This window comes from Erythrolamprus reginae, chromosome 8, assembly GCF_031021105.1.
Source record: "Erythrolamprus reginae isolate rEryReg1 chromosome 8, rEryReg1.hap1, whole genome shotgun sequence".
Classification (NCBI taxonomy): domain Eukaryota; kingdom Metazoa; phylum Chordata; class Lepidosauria; order Squamata; family Dipsadidae; genus Erythrolamprus; species Erythrolamprus reginae.
In genome coordinates, this window is record NC_091957.1 from 6,015,413 (window position 1) to 6,032,650 (window position 17,238).

At 43.8% G+C, this 17,238-nt stretch overlaps 1 protein-coding gene across 1 annotated transcript; it reads left to right on the forward strand.

The window, feature by feature from the left end:
* The first annotated feature begins 436 nt into the window (after positions 1-436).
* On the forward strand, positions 437-16,868 carry PSMD5 (proteasome 26S subunit, non-ATPase 5). The gene is made up of 10 exons (XM_070758705.1): positions 437-671; positions 1,933-2,077; positions 4,261-4,374; positions 6,040-6,168; positions 8,119-8,228; positions 8,392-8,534; positions 9,651-9,842; positions 11,129-11,238; positions 14,016-14,156; positions 15,338-16,868. Exons 1-10 carry the CDS (start codon positions 487-489, stop codon positions 15,593-15,595), a joined length of 1,527 nt encoding a protein of 508 aa, XP_070614806.1. The 5' UTR covers positions 437-486; the 3' UTR covers positions 15,596-16,868.
* The last annotated feature ends 370 nt before the right edge of the window (positions 16,869-17,238 follow it).

Sequence of the window (17,238 nt, forward strand, 5' to 3'; positions counted from 1 at the left end):
ACCTACCTATAGTCGCTCCCTCTCCATCCATCATCTACCTACCTATCTATCTACTTACAGTCGCTCTCGCTCTCCATCAATCATCTACCTACCTTTCTATCTATCTATCTCTATTTATAGTCGCTCCCTCTCTCCATCCATCACCTACCTACCTACCTACTTACAATCGCTCTCACTCTCTCCATCTATCTATCCATTCATCCATCCATCCACCCGGGAAGAGTCGTCCCGTTAGCCCCGCATAGCGGCTTCGTTTGGAAGCACGGAAATATGGTACTCATCCATCCAGGGTCACCCGCTTGGGAGTGGGCGGGGATTTCGTCTTTTTCTCCAACCCTGCCGGATTTGTCCATCCAATCAGCAATCGTCACCGCCGCCGACACAGAGGGTTTCCACCGCGCCTGCGCAGGCTGCGGACCCAAAAGGGGCCCTGCCGCTCCTCGCCGAATTCTCGCGAGACGTCCCCCCTTCTCTTTTTTCCCCAAGATGGCGGCGGGAGAGGTGGAGGCTGCGCTGGCGCTGCTGAGTCGGGTCGCCGCGCTGGAAGAGCCGCTGGAGGAGCTGCGGGCGCTGCGGGTGGCCGTGCAGGCTCTGCCCCTCGACGCCCTCCGGGAACGAGGGCCTGGTTACCCTTTAGCCGGGCTCTTCGTCCTCATGGCCCGCGGGGATACGTAAGAGCGAATGGGGAGGGGTCTCCTCACATCAAAGGGGCTAGTCCTCATGGAGGAGTTGGGGTCGTGCTGGGGCGCTGTGAAGTTGGGGGGTGCATGGGGCCGAATTTCAAGATCACAGGCTGACAGGTGCATGCACAATTGGGTGTGCATATATATATATGTATACACATGTATGTGTGGTGTGTGTGTAGATATACATGAGAATATATATATATATATGCAAAATATGTTATACATATATACACACACACATACATATACATATTTATACATAAATCCTGTACGTATTTACATGATACAAATATGTGCCATTCATTCCTATATATTTCTGTCTGTCCATCTATCATCCATCCATTCATCTATATACATACATACATACATACACACATCCTGTATGTACGTGTATAGATACCAATATGTGCCATACATACCTATATATGTCTATCTTCCATTCCTATCTATCTTATCTATGTATGTATGTATCTATCTGCCTGCCCGCCTACCTACCTACTCACATTTATACACACATCCTGTATGTATATGTATAGATACCAATATGTGCCATACATACCTATATGTCTGTCTGTCTGCCTATCTCTATATCACTTATATTACATATGCATAAACATGCACACATACACATAAATACAAATACACAAATCTGTGTGTATGCTTTTCCATATTATGTGGATGTAGAAAGTTGCGGGGAGTTTTTTAGTTGTAAACATGCTTGGTCTCGGGTCCCTCCTTTCTTTCTCTGCCTGTCTCCAAAATGTTGCTTTATAAATGTGGAAGCTCTTGAAGTGAGCGTAACAATGTTAAGGGAAGGCGGCGGCAGCAGAATGGGAAAGTGATTGGTCTGATTTTATGCATAGTTAGTGCCAGGTGCTTGGGAAAAGTTTTGGAAAGGGTGTGATTAGCTTTCATGGAGAGTCCTTTAGGGGAAGAAGCCTTTGATCTTAATGACAACCAGTTTCTACCTTGAAAATTGGTATCAAGAATTTTCATAAAGGAGAGAGGTTGTTTATTTTGCACTGTATTGTGGGTTGCTCCTGGTTTGGACCGATTCTTAGAACCAGTAACACCAGTGGTGGGAGGCCCTGCCCACCCACATGAGACACTTCTATATATGCGCAGAAACATTGCATGCCCAAGCATGTGCACGAACCAGTGGCAAAATGTTTTACAACCCACCACTGGATGATGCCTTTCATTTCATTGGCACAAACACCTCCGTTTCCCTTTCTCTTGCAAGCAGTGAGCAGATCTCTTTATGTCTGTCGATCTTGGAGAGATTCCTGCAAGTCATGGATCCCTTGGATGTAATCCAAAACTTTGGGGAGGAGCTTCAGAAGGGCCTCTTCCACCAGGATGATTCAGTCAAAATCCTAACCATCTCCCAAGTACGTGTTACAATTTCTAGTTTTGCTATCTCCTCAAGGAGAATTAAGAATTGAGGTGTTTATCCTGCCGTGAGCTTCTCTGTTTTTATGGATGTGTTGCAGGTGTCCAAAACAACATTTGGAGGTGATTTATTTATTTATTTATTTAATCATTCATTCATTCATTCATTTATTTATATGCATGCCACCCCTCTCCGGAGATTCGGGGCGGCTAACAGCAATAATAAAACAGCGTACAATAATAATCCAATACTAAAAACGATTAAAAACCCATTAATATAAAAACCAAACATACATACAGATATACCATGCATAAAATTGTAAAGGCCTAGGGGGAAAGAGTATCTCAATTTCCCCATGCCTGGCGGCAGAGGTGGGTTTTAAGTAGCTTACGAAAGGCAAGGAGGGTGGGGGCAATTCTAATCTCTGGGGGGAGTTGGTTCCAGAGGGGTGGGGCCGCCACTGAGAAGGCTCTTCCCCTGGGTCCCGCCAAGCGTCATTGTTTAGTTGACGGGACCCGGAGAAGACCCACTCTGTGGGACCTAACTGGTTGCTGGGATTTGTGCAGCAGAAGGCGGTCCCTGAGATATAGGTAGTCCTTAACTTACAGCCACAATTGAGCCCAAATTTTTTGTTGCTAAGCAAGACATTTGTTAGGGTGTCCAGAAAACATGGAAAACAGGGAAATTAGGGAATTTGTGAAAAAAACAGAATCAATCAGGGAAAAAAACCAAATTGTATTAAAATGTTTAAAAGTCAGGGAAAAATCATGTAAAAAAAAATAACGGATCAAGCTGCCTGGCAGAGTCATGCAAGAATGAGCATAACTCTTGCAAAACTTGCTTCCTCAGCTACTGATATTTCTCCATGGCTTAGCGTTTTGGTATGACATCATCTACGACTGCACTTTAACTAGATCGCAAGTTACAAGGAAATGTCAGGAAAATATCAGGGAATTTCAAAATGCTTTCCCACTGGACACCTTCGTTCATTAACTAGATTCTGCCCCACTTTGCAGCCTCTCTTGTCACAGTTGCTAAGTGAACCATTACAGTTGTTAAGTTAGTGATATGGTTCTTTTATTTTTCTCTTCCACACATCAAATAATTACATCACCATAAACAAAACTTCATTAAAAAATCACCGAAAATACCTTACTTTGGTTTCCATCTAAATCTTTACTACCAATGTCTGCCGGTCTGGACTTCCATTATCTTTTCACTCAGTCCTCTTTTACCTTCCCTTAGTAGTCATAAGTCTGAAAAATGGTCATAACTCATTTTTTTCAGTGCCGTTGTAACTTTCAGTGGTCACTAAATGAACTGTTGTAAAGTGGAGGACTATCTGTACTTTTAAAGACCCACCTCTGCTGGCAGGCTTGGGGCCATTGAAATTTTAATTCCTTGCCCCACCCAATAAATGAACGTGTGATGTATTATGTATGAATGTGTTGTTCACTTTTAGTTATGGGGATTTTAATCTGTGATGTTATCTAGATTTCTACATGTTGTGAGCCGCCCCGAGTCCCAGGAGTAGGCAGCACAGAAATCAAATGACTAAATAAATAAATCTACATTGTGCATTAATTTTGTCCTGTTTGGTGTTTTAATTACAATTATCATCTTTACATTTTTTGGCTGATAGATGCAACGCAAATGCTTGGAGTGATTATTTTTTTAACTTTCGGTTTACGAAACCGCAAGGCAGTATAAAAAAATAGCAGAGAGGACAGCTAAGAATGAGACTTAAAAGACCAAAACGCAGCGACCGATTAGGTCTCACCGAGTCAGCCTTCTCCAGGTCCCATCAACGAGACAGTGTTGCTTGGCGGAACCTAGGGGAAGAGCCTTCTCTGTGGGGGCTCCAGCCCTCTGGAATCAGCTCCCCCCAGGAGATTCATACTGCCCCCACCCTCCTTGCCTTCTGTAAGAGTCTGAAGACTCAGGTATGCTGCCAGGCTTGGAGCCCTAGACTATTATTGAATGGGAACGAGTGATTTTTAATATTACTAGGGTTTTTAGAGTAATTATTTAAGTTAATCGGATTTCAGATGCTTATATTGTGCTATGTTTTTAAATATGTTGTAAGCCGCCCCGAGTCCTCGGAGCGGGGCAGCATATAAATGCAATGAATGAATGTAAGATTAGTCAATGTCCAATGACTGAATTATATTGTATCCCTAGGTCGGAAGAGTCGTTGAAGACACTGTTGCTGTCAGAGAAATCCTTAACACTCCTGAATTGCTGAGGCAGATTGTCTATTGCATCGCTGCCGAGAAAATAGCAGTGGCGAAAGAGGTCAGTGCTTAGGATTGGGAGGAAGGGAAGGCCATCTAACTTCTGCCGCACGAATCCCAGCGACCGGTTAGCTCCCACAGAGTTGGCCTTCTCCGGGTCCCATCGACTAAGCAATGTCGTTTAGTGGGACCCAGGAGAAGAGCCTTCTCTGTGGCGGCCCTGACCCTCTGGAACCACTCCCCCCAGATATCAGAGTTGCCCCCACCCTCCTTGCCTTTCGCAAGCTCCTTAAAACCCACCTCTGTTGTCAGGCATGGGGGAATTGAAATTTCCCTTCCCCCTAGGCTTATAGAATTTATAGATGGTATGCTTGTATGTATGAGTGGTTCTTTAAATTGGGGTTTTTTAGATTATTTTTAATATTAGATTTGTTTTCATTGTCTTTTCATTGTTGTTAGCCGCCCCGAGTCTTTGGAGAGGGGCAGCATACAAATCAAATCAAATAAATAAATTAAATTAAATTAAATTAAATTAAATTAAATTAAATAAATTAAATAAAAATTAAATTAAATTAAATTAAATTAAATTAAATTAAATAAATAAATAAATAAATTCAACTTGATAAATGTCATAAATTACAAATCTCCCCATGTATTGGGCCAGTTGCGCTTCCTAAGTCCTGGCAAGTGGTTTGGAAGCAAACCACTTCCAAAAATCTTGCCAAGAACAATGCAGGGATTTGTCAAGGATTAAGCACAAGACGCAAAGGCGCGCCTCCCACCCACCCCTGAAAAATCTAAATTATGGGTAGCCATGGGCTCTGGGGCACTGCATTCCCAGTGTCTGTTTTTTCAACTCCAGAATAGATCCTACAAGAACCATCTATGGGATCTCCCTGCTGAATCTCTTAGAAAGAAAATGAATATATTCAATTATGTACCAGCTTAGACCTCTTCCCAGAACTGTAGTCAAAACTATTCCATTTTTAAAATGAAAATATAATATTTATTAAAGATAAATGGGGGGGGGGGTGGCGGTAGTATACATAAAATAAAAAGGACTGTGCTGATATCAATACAAATGTATATAAATTTTGAATATACAGTTATAAATCAGAATACACACATATCTATAAAAGGAAAGAAAGCTAAAGAGAAAGAGAAGGAAGAAAAGAAAAAAGAGGGTGAAAGAAGGCGAGAAATAAAAAGAGAGAGAAAAAGGAAGAAAGAAAAGTAGTAAATTCATATCTGTAAATTTATTGAGTTTCGTAGATGGTGTCAACTTATCTGTTGACCCAGTTACTCTACAGCTTTTAAGATCTTATAGATAAAAATTTTCTAAACTTAGGTTAGAGTTAAGATTTTTTTCGCAGAACTATTTCTGGATTAATTCGAAAGTCAAATGAGTGCCTTTCTCTAGGTCTCTGACTTATTTGTCAAGGATCCATTAAAAGAGTCATTTGCTACGAGATGGGTGGTAAATAAATTCAATTAAAAAACCCAATGTGCTATACTACATGTCCCCATTGTATAAAGGCTTTCCTCCTTCTGGAAAATATTTTTCGGAGAACGGTTAGGTATTTCATCTTAACCCGCTGGGGTGGACAGAGAGAGTTTTGTATTCAGATTGTGCGACTGTTGTGCCTTTTGCTAATTCAGGGTCTCTGCACCCCAACGTATGCATAGCTGTGCGGCTCCTGTTTTCATCGACAACATTGTTTCTTAGGCCATCAAATCTTTGTCCAGGATAGCACAATCGCCAGAGGGCTTGGAAGTTTTGCTGGCGGGCAATTTGCTGATCGACTTGAAAAACGTCATGGCGAAGAGCGACATCATACGCTATCGTGTGTATGAGGCAAGTGTTAAGGGTTGTTTTTTTAAAAAATAAATTTAAGCCTAGCCCAGGGGTCGGCAACCTTAAACACTTAGAAAGCCACTTGGACCCATTTCCCAAAGAAAAGAAAACTCCGGGAACCACAAAACCCTTCCTGTATCCAACTATTTCCTGAGCGACCACAAAACTAGCATAAATAGTTGAATTAAAGAATTTTTTCTTTTCTTGGATTTATCCACAGTTGAAAAGCTCAATTAATTGTGTGCCGGTGGGTGTCACACATTGACAGTATTTTGAGCGACAGGGAGCCGCCGCAGAGGGAATAAAGAGCCACATGCGGCTACTGGCCTAACCCTAAGAGATAGAGGCCAGAAATGTATGTCTTTTAGCGGTCAGGTGGATGGTGTGACTTGGGGGATTTAGAAACCATTCTGATTGTGGCTGAATTGAGGTACAGATAAGTTCCAAGTTGGATAAAATTAGTGGTATTATGGGATGTGAAGATTAAGGAGGGAGGCTGTTTGGAGATTCTCAGTCATCCAGGTCCTAGTTTTCCCAAAGGTGCTTTTTCAAAACGCAAGCGTACTTTATTTTATCTTGGAAAATGTTTTGCTTCTCCTCCCAGAAGCTTCTTCAATTCTGACCAAAGAACTGAAGAAACTTCTCGGATGACAAAGGAAAGTCTTCAGAGAAAAACAAAGTCCACTTGTCTTTTGAACAAGCATGAGAGGGTACATATGAAAAAGGAATTGGTCGCCCAGAAAGTAATGCACCACATTTTTTTTCTTCAGCAATTATTTATTGAACACAATGAACTTACACACAAGAAAGAATGATGTTTCTTCTACACTCCCTATTTTTCCACATAATCTCCGTCCCATTCTACAAGCCTCCCAAACCCTCTGCGTGTCTTATTTTTCGCAAAAACAGGCCTGTTTTTCGCCCTTTTTTGTTGGTGAAGCCTGCAAAGGGCTCCTGGTGGAAGGCAAAAATGGCCCACTTTTTGCAAAAATGGGGCGCCCAGAGGGTTTGGGAGGCCAGCAGAGTGCTCCTTGGGGCTGGGGGAAGGCAAAATTGCTTCCCTTTTTGCAAAAAAATCAGTTCATTTTCCGCCCATTTTTGCAAAAAGGAGGGTATTTTTGCCTTCCCCCAGACCACTCTGCAGGCCTCCCAAACCCTCCGCAAACCCCGTTTTTTGCAAAAATAGGATGTGGGGGTAGGGCTTCCAGAGGCCAAAAATGGCTGTGTTCGGTATTATTTTATTTATTTTATTTTATTTATTTAGATTTGTATGCCGCCCCTCTCCGCAGACTCGGGGCGGCTCACAACAAAGTGAAAAAATAATTTACAACAAATCTAAATTTCTACTAAAAACATTTTTTTTAAAAAAAGTATATAAGACGCACCGACATTTCCACCCTCTTTTAGGGAGGGGAAAGGTGCATCTTATACTCTGAAAAATACGGTAATTTATTTGGCATTCTTAAAAGGTGTAAAAAGATCAACATGAACAGAACAGAAATTTCTGGGAAGGAATAGGACTTTTTTTCCCCATTCTAAAGAGATGTTAATGGAGTCTACCTATTGGCTCAACACAGGGGTGTCAAACTCAATTTTATTTGAGGGCCTCATCAGGATTGTTTGACCTGGGCGCTCATGTTGGGGGTGTCTTTGGTGGCTGGAGGATTCTGCCAGCGAAAACAGCTTGGGTGGGTTATTAGTGCCCTCCAGGCCCAGTTTTTGGCTGTAACGGCTTCATGCAATCCTCTGCCAGCAAAATCAGAGCTCCAGAGGCCAGATCCGGCCCGCAGGCCTTAAGTTTGACACCCCTGGCTTAACATACCTAGGTTTAATCAAATAACTGCAAATCTGGCTTACAAATGGAGGCGTAGCTGCCCATTGCAGAAGAAACCCTTTTTTAAAAAAGAGATGTGTGCTCAGATTTCCTGTCTCTTTGTGCGTTTGTGTTAGCTAGTGGTCAATATTTCCTCGACGTCGGTGGACTCTCTGAACTACTGTGTGAACAGTGGCTTAATATCGGAAATGATTGGAGAACTGACGGGGAACGATGTGCTTGTCAGGTACGTAATGGGAGGGGGCCTACAGCATGAATGGGAGGGCAGTACCGTAGACCCTACATCCGCCTCTGCCTAGGATTGAACTCACAACCTCTTGGGTAGAGCTCCACCTCTAGGCCACAGATAATTCTCATCTTTCTGAAGGAGTCTGTTTGTTTTAAAACAGAGCGACCTGTATTGAGATGGTGACCTCACTGGCCCACACTCAACATGGACGGCAGTATCTTTCCCAGCAAGGCGTCATTGACAAGATTTCCAATATAATCATTGGAGCCGATTCAGATCCCTTCTCAAGTTTCTACCTGCCAGGTGATGACAGGTGGCCTTTGGGCATCTTGATCTTAGTAGGGTTAATTCTGTATCTTGGGGGAAAGGAATCCTCAATCTGAGTAATGTATTGGCAGTTCTGTGTTAGCAAAAACTTCAGAAGAGAAGGATTTAGGGGTAGTGATTTCTGACAGTCTCAAAATGGGTGAGCAGTGTGGTCGGGCGGTAAGAAAAGCAAGTAGGATGCTTGGCTGCATAGCTAGAGGTATAACAAGCAGGAAGAGTGAGATTGTGATACCGCTATATAGAGCGCTGGTGAGACCACATTTGGAATACTGTGTTCAGTTCTGGAGACCTCACCTACAAAAAGATATTGACAAAATTGAACGGGTCCAAAGACGGGCTACAAGAATGGTGGAAGGTCTTAAGCATAAAACGTATCAGGAAAGACTTCATGAACTCAATCTGTATAGTCTGGAGGACAGAAGGAAAAGGGGGGACATGATCGAAACATTTAAATATGTTCAAGGGTTAAATAAGGTTCAGGAGGGAAGTGTTTTTAATAGGAAAGTGAACACAAGAACAAGGGGACACAATCTGAAGTTAGTTGGGGGAAAGATCAAAAGCAACGTGAGAAAATATTATTTCATTGAAAGAGTAGTAGATCCTTGGGACAAACTTCCAGCAGACGTGGTTGGTAAATCCACAGTAACTGCATTTATACATGCCTGGGATAAACATATATCCATCCTAAGATAAAATACAAAAAATAGTATAAGGGCAGACTAGATGGATCGTGAGGTCTTTTTCTGCCGTCAGTCTTCTATGTTTCTATCTTTGTGGCCTGCTGTTAGCATTAGCATTTATATGCTGCTTTGCAGTGCTTTACAGCACTCTCTAAGCAGTTTACAGAGTGTCAGCCTAATTTCCCCCAACAATCTGGGTCCTCATTTTACCGACCTTGGAAAGGTGGAAGGCTGAGTCAACCTTAAGCCTACGGAGATTCGACCTGCCAAATTGCTGGCAGCTGGTGATCAGCAGAAGTAGCTTGCACTGCTGCACTCTAACCACTGGGCTATACCGGCTCTTAAAACAGCTGTACTGCAACAGTTCAAGGGGCAACCACCTTGCTCCATTGACGTGGGGCTTCCTTGGCAGGTTTTGTTAAATTTTTCGGCAACCTGGCGATCGTGGACAGCCCTCAGCAGATCTGCGAGCAGTATCCCGTCTTCGTAGAGAAGGTCTTCAACATGGCCGAAGGCCAAGATACCACCTTGTTTGGCGTAGCGGTGGACACGATCGCTATCTTGGGCTCCAACGTGGAGGGCAAGCTGGTGCTCCAGAAGACAGGTTGGTCCAGTGTACAAAAAGTACAACTCCGGTTAGAGAGGGGGGGGGGATGCTTTATGGACCTAGCCGAAAAATAGTTATACAATTAGAGCAGGGTATGAGGATTCCACTGGGCTTACAGTGATAAACGGGGTATGATGATTTCATTGGATTTATAGTGAAAAGAGATATATGAAAGAAAAGGGATAAAGTTTCTATTTCCTTCTCTCTCTCTCTCTCTTTTTTGGTTATTCTTTTTTCTTTCTCTTTTTCTTTTCTTCTTATTGATTTCTTTATTGTTTATTTACGTATTAAAAGAAATCGTTATTAATTGGGCTAATTGGGACATATGTGACAAATTATTTGGATTTCCCTCTCCCCCACGAATTGGTATACTTTTGATCCCGGTAACAGTTAGATAAAATTTAGGATTTAGATGACATGATTGGGAATTTTGGTTTCTTTCTTTCCTTTTTTTTAAAGGGCACTCACAATAAAAGTAATAGAGTGGTACCTCTTCTTACGAACGCCTCTACTAATGAACCTTTCAAGATACGAACCTGGGGTTTAAGATTTTTTTGCCTCTTCTTCCGAACTATTGTCACCTTTTGAACCTGAGCCGCCGCCGCTGGGATGCCCCGCCTCCGGACTTCCGTTGCCAGCCGAAGCGCCCTTTCTTGCATTGCTGGGATTCCCCTGAGCCTCCCCTCACTGGGATTCCCTTCATTTTTGCCGACGCTGCTTTGAATCCCAGCGAGGGGGGAGGCTCAGGGAAATCCCAGCAACGCAAGAACAGGCGCTTCGGCTGGCAACGGAAGTCCAGAGGCGGGGATTCCCAGCGGCGCAAGGCAAAAGGGGTGACTTTTGGGATGAGGTTGCACGCATTATTTGCTTTTACATTGATTCCTACGGGGAAAATTGCTTCTTCTTACGAACTTTTCTACTTACGAACCTGGTCACAGAACGAATTAAGTTCGTAAGAAGAGGTACCACTGTACATGGAATTAATATTTAGGATATATGGCGCAGATTGAAACACTACGGCCTAAATGATTCGATGTAATTAGAAAAGCAGCCTAAAAAAACTGTATTATTAGCTATTTAAATGCATATAAGAAATTTGAGTAATTGTTGTTTTTTCCAGATGTCAAATGTAAAGGAGGTAGCGTTGGATGGATTATGAATTTATTCATTGTAATGTATTTTAAGATTGATGGCATATTATTTTGCATATGTGATCAGAGTAGAAAAAAATAAAAATTATTTGCCAGACCTAGCCAAAAACAAGACTTTGCTTTGGTTTTCAGGGAGTCGTTTCCAGCGTGTGCTAAACAGAATCGGGCACCAAACAAAGAATGCCACCACGGAGATGCGAATCCGGTGTCTGGAGGCTGTTTCATCTCTCTTGTTCCTGCAGGTAAGTTACAGGCGACATATATGAGGTGTTCAGGGAGGGGTAGCACCTCTGGTGTAGGGCAAGGATCGACAAACCCAGGCGCCTGGTCGCCAGTGGCGCCTAGAAAATGTTGTCTGGCGCCTAGAAAATGTTGCCTGCTGTACTGTATGTATACAGCAGTGTTTTTCAACCGGAGACATGGCCAGGTGTGCCGCGAGGTGGCTCCTGCAAGTGGGAGCTCCAGGGCTGAGGCTTCAGCCCTGGAGCTCCCACTTGCAGAAGCCGCCCCCCGGCTATTGCCCGCCGCCACCGCTACCCGCGCACCCCAAAATACCCCCCCTGCGTGCCCTTTTCCATGGGCGCGCAGTCCCCATTCCCCTGCCTGCCTGGGGGGGGGGCGGGGGCGGGGAGGCGCCGGCAGTAGAAGGCGCAGCCCCCGCCCGCCCGATCCGCTCCCTCTCCTCCTCTTCCGCTGAAAGAAACGCGCGGAAGCTGCCTGCTTGAGCCTCGCGTTGCTCCACCCCGCTTCATCCTGCTTGTCATCCTCCGTTGCCAGGAAAGCCGGGTTTGTTTTCCGTGAAAGCAGCGCACCTTTTAACACGCTGCTTTCCTGCACCAGCGACGTTTGGCTGCCGGGGGGGCGGGGAGGAGAAAATCCTCCCCCCCCCAGGAGCAGCAAAAGCCTAAGCGGTGGGGTGCGCTGTTTGCCTTCCGGCTCAGTCGCAGAGGCTTTTGCTGCTTGTGGAGGGGGGGGGGTTGGCGGTGCCGATGCCAAATGCTTTCCCTCCGCGGTGGGGGGTGCAGGGCAGGCGCAATCAGCCCCAGGAGACAAAGATGGAATGAGAGAAAGGAAAGAGAGAGAAAGGGAGGGAGAGAAAGAAAAAGTGAGAGATAGAAAGGATAGAGAGAAAGGGAATGAGAGAAAGGAAAGAGAGAGAAAGAGAGGGGGAGAAGGAAAGAGTGAGAGATAGAAAGGATAGAGAGAAAGAGGGAATGGAAAGAGAGAGAAAGGGAGGGAGAGAAGGAAAGAGTGAGAGATAGAAAGGATAGAGAGAAAGAGGGAATGAGAGAAAGGAAAGAGAGAGAGAGAGAGAAAATAAGAGAGAGAGAGCAACAGAGAGAGAAAGAACAAGAGAGAGAAAGCATGAGAGAGAGAAAGAACAAGAGAGAGAGAGAAAATAAGAGAACAAGAGAGAGAAAAAGATAGCAAGAGAGAGAGAAAGCAAGACAGATAGGGAGAGGAAAGGAGAGTGAGAGAAATGAGAACAAAAAGGGGAGAAAAAAGGAGAAATGAGAAAATGATTGAGGCAGAGAATGAGAGGAGAGTGAAACAAAAGAGAGAGAGAGGTGATTCTTGAAGCATATGGTAAAAAGCACCCAAATAATAAGAAAACCCCCCCAGCCCACACCTGTTTTTGAAAAGGATAAAAGAGAAAAAAACCCCAGCCCTCAACTGGTTTTGGAAATGGTTGGAGTGTGTATACATACACACACATAAGGGGGGGAGAGAGACAGGGATGGAAAAAGAGGAGAAGTGAGAGGGAGAAGGAATGAGGGAAAAAGGGAGGAAGAGAGAGAAATGAGAAACACGAGAGAGAAAAGGGGGAAAGACAGGAGAAGTACCCAGAAATGAGACAGTGGTATAAATTTCAGGAGGGATGATTGATGATTGACTGTATTTATAAGGGGATGTTACATGGGATTGTATATATGAGGGGGTTATTTATGTATGTATGTATGTATGTATGTATGTATGTATTTATTTATTATTTATTTATTTATTAGATTTGTGTCATTTTGGTTGGTGGTGTGCCCCAGGATTTTGTAAATGTAAAAAATGTGCCGCGGCTCAAAAAAGGTTGAAAATCACTGGTATACAGTATATTTTTCCCGCCTTGTGTTTACGCCCAGAAATGGTACATCTTGGCTTCCGTAGCTCCGCCCATCAACCTCGGAGCGAGCTGCTTTCCCAGCGTCCCCTGCGCTTGCGTGCGTCTCTCCCTCCCCCCCTTGCCTCCATTCCTCCTCCTACTCGAACCCCTTCACTCCCCCCCACCGCACACAGACGCTCCGATCTTGGCCGCTCACCCGCCTTCGGAGAGAAGCGGAAGCCCCTCCCCTCCCGGCGTGAGGTTTTGTTCATTCCTCCTCCGGCCGCGTGCGCGGTGACTTCCGACCAGTAACCCCTCCTCCCCCCTCCCCCCCTCACCCGCGTCCCCGGCCCGGTCTCCCTTTCCTTCTTCTCTGTTTCGGTTTCTGACTAACGGTCTCTCCTCGGATCCCGACGGGAGTACAGCAGAGCCGGCTCGGCGGAGCCAGGCCTGCGCCGGGGGGGAGGGGGTGAAAGCGATGTCAGGTGGAGACTCGGCAAAAAACCAAGTTTGCTTAAAAAAAATTCTGGCTCCTAAATTTTTTGGCTGGCTCCTAGATTCTGAACAACTTTGTCGACCCCTGGTGTAGGGGCATGTCGTGTCCTTTTAGGGCAGCTCATTCACGGAGAGAAGTAACTTAGAACTAAGGAGGAATTTCCTGACAGTTAGAATAATTAATCAGTGGAACGGCTTGCCTGCAGAAGTTGTGAATTTTTAAGATGTTGGATAACCATTTAACTAAAGTAGTGTAGGGTTTCCTGCCTAAGCAGGGGGTTGGACTAGAAGACCTCCAAGATCCCTTCCAACTCTGTTGTTGTTCTTATCATCCTCATCATCATCAACATCATATTATTATTATTATTATTATTATTATTATTATTATTATTATTATTATTATTATTATTATTATTATCTCTTGCATAACAGCCTGAGCAGCAAACAGAAGACCTCCTCCGGATGACCGAAGCGTGGTTCTCCTCGCTATCCAACCACCCCTTGGAACTGTTCAAAAGCATCAGCACTCAGCCCTTCCCTGATCTCCACTGCGGAGCCTTGAAGGTTTTCACTGTAAGATTCTTCTTGCACAAAATGCATTCTTTGTTGTTGTACATTTGTACATTGTCGTTCTCTCAAGGGCAGCTTTTCCCCAACTGGCCTTCTTTGGATAATTTTGGAGGGACATGAGCCAGGATTTTCAGCTGGCAGTCCAGGATAGTCGGGGTTATATTTTTAAGGGCTTAAAGAGAGGCTAAATTGTAACATGAGCCGTGGTGGTGCAGTGGTTAAAATGCAGTACTGCAGGCAACTTCTGCTGCCTTCCGGCTGCCTGCAATTTGGCATTTCAAATCTCATCAGGCTGAAAATTGACTCAGCCTTGCATCCTTCCGAGGTGGGTAAAATGAGGACCCAGATTGTTGGGGTCAAAAAGCTGACTAAACCGTTTAGGGAGGGCTGTAAAAGCACTAGGAAGCTGTATACAAGTCTAAGTGCTATTGCTATCCTACCTACCTCGTCTGTCTGCCTGCTTATCCATCCCTCCATCATTAGCCATAGTGGCAAAGTGGTTGGAATGCGGTATTGCAGGCTAATTCTGCCAACTGCCAGCAGTTCGATTCTCACTAGCTCTGTCTGTATGTATGTATGTGTGCCTATCTATCTATCTATCTATCTATAACTAACTAACTAACTAACTAACTAACTAACTAACTAACTAACTAACTAACTAACTAACTATCTACCATCTGTCTACCTACCTACCCATCCATCCATCTGGCTATCTATCTGGCTATCTCATCTGCCATAGTGGCAAAGTGGTGGAATGGAGTATTGCAGGATAATTCTGCCAACTGCCGGCAGTTCAGTTCTCACAAGCTCAAAGTTGACTCAGCCTTCCATCCATCCAAAGTCGGTAAAATGAGGACCCAAATTGTTGGGGGCAACATGCTGATTCTTTAAACCGCTTAGAGCTATAAAGCACTGTAAACTGATATATAAGTTTAAGTGCTATTGCTATGATCATGTATACATGTTTTCAGCTGTGTTGACAAGCACCTAAAGGCTGGGGGGGGGGGGAAGAAACCCTTTTAATCTGGGTCATAACAGTAGGTCAATTTCTAAGAAACGGCCAGTCATAACTTGAAAACTGTCAGTTTTTACATCGGGTTAAATATATTCGACTTGACAACAGTTTTTAAATCCAAGGAATTCGGAGGTCAAAACCACTTAACAAACTCTGCCTTGTCCCCTAGGCCATTGCAAATCAACCATGGGCTCAGCAGCAGATGTTGGCCAGTCCTGGCTTTCTGGAATACATCGTGGACAGATCAGTGGAACCAGATAAAGATTCCAAAGAAGCCAAGTATGAACTGGTCAAGGCTTTGGTTAACTCCAAGACGGCTGCAGAAATCTTTGGAAATCAGCATTATTTGAGACTGAGGACTTACATGCGCGAGGGGCCATATTACGTTAAGGCTGTCTCGACTACCGCTGTGGAAGGAGCCGAGTAACTTCAGACGATGTAATTTTAAGATAATTCCAGGGTTAACGAAACGTTCTAGATTTCTGGAAAGTGGGGCTGGCCTGTCGGTTTGTAGGGAGGGCAAAAGAAAGTGTGGATAACATTAACTTGGTATGAGTTTCTTATTTTTCCCGACGTTGAAACGGCAGGAAGTTGGTTTGAAATAACGGAGATTTTCTTGGTATTTTCCCAGATGGAAAACAGATGCTCTACCATTTCACACTAAAAATCCAAGAGCATAGTTGTTACCAGGAAAGGAGATACTAAAATAAAGGGTGGAAAAAACATTTTCCCCAGGATAACGTAGGATTCTGGGAAACACGTATATTCACCTTCATTTGTGGGAAGAAAAATGATTTTCTTTTGGTTGATCACACTGGTTTTACCATCTGCACAAGTGTGACTGATTTCCCCCCCCCCCCCCATCACATCTGCAGTGTTGTTTTTCTGGCGTTCCAAGTGTCACGAGACAAAACCACACAACTTTACGTAGGGAACAAGTACATGGATTTAATCCAGGTTCTTAAAAGCAAGTTAGAAGGAAGACTAAAGAGTATATATCTTACATGAAACGTTAAACAAATCACCATTTTACAAAAAAAAGGGGGAAATGCTTATTTCCCCCCTTCTCAGCCTTCATCTGTCCATCCTCCAGATCTTAATCTCAACTCCCCCAAAATATAAATTTATGTTGCCTCACTTCTCAGAGCCCAACAATCGCCACCAAAATAAGAGACATCTAGTGCCTTTGAGAATTAATAAATACATATATACATGCAAGATATTTCTTCTTCGATTCACTGTCCCTTTTCTTACACACTGGTCTATAAACAGGGTTACAATTTGAAATAGTTTACATTGAAAAGCGATTCAACATGAAGGACCAGAGTCCAATATGCATAATCCAGCTCAACGTTATGGGTGTTTAAATGCATTGGTGGCTTTTAATACTTGAGTAATTTGGGAAGCAATAAAGTAACTCCCCACCATAGATGAATCTGTGGTTGTAGTGATGTTTTGAGTAGTTTTACCTGCCTATAAAACATTTGTTTTGCTTGCATTCTGCTTTGGATGTCTTGAACTGAAGAAAATGTGAACGTTGGTATTTGCCGTCTGATTTTTTACCCCGTTTTTCTCAAAACCTTTGGTGTGTGTGTTGGTTCTGAAACACTGCTTGTTGCGACTTCCTTTCGTTGTGCTTATAAACATCATGTAGAATTAGCTTTTTGAAAGGGGAAAAAAATTAAATGCGTGCAAAAAGCCTTCAGCTTCTTGTCCGAATCTTGGGCTGCCTGTTACATCAACTGCTTAAAATATTTTGCCTTGAATTCATAATTTTGTGAGCAAAGTCAATGTGGGTGGGAGGAAACAAATTCACTTAACAACCACGTCACTAATTGAATGACTGCCATGATTCGCTCAACAAATGGGGGCAAAACCCGCTTGATAAATTTCTCAGCAGCATAAACTTTGGGCTCAATTGTACACCCAAAATTGTACGCCACCCTGAGTCGATCAGGTGATGGGCTGGTCCTTGGGACTGAAGCCACCACTGCTAGTGAAGCCTGACCTTAGCGCTGGGGATAAAAAACGGGATGTAGATGAATAAATGTGGCAGGTCACTATTCATCT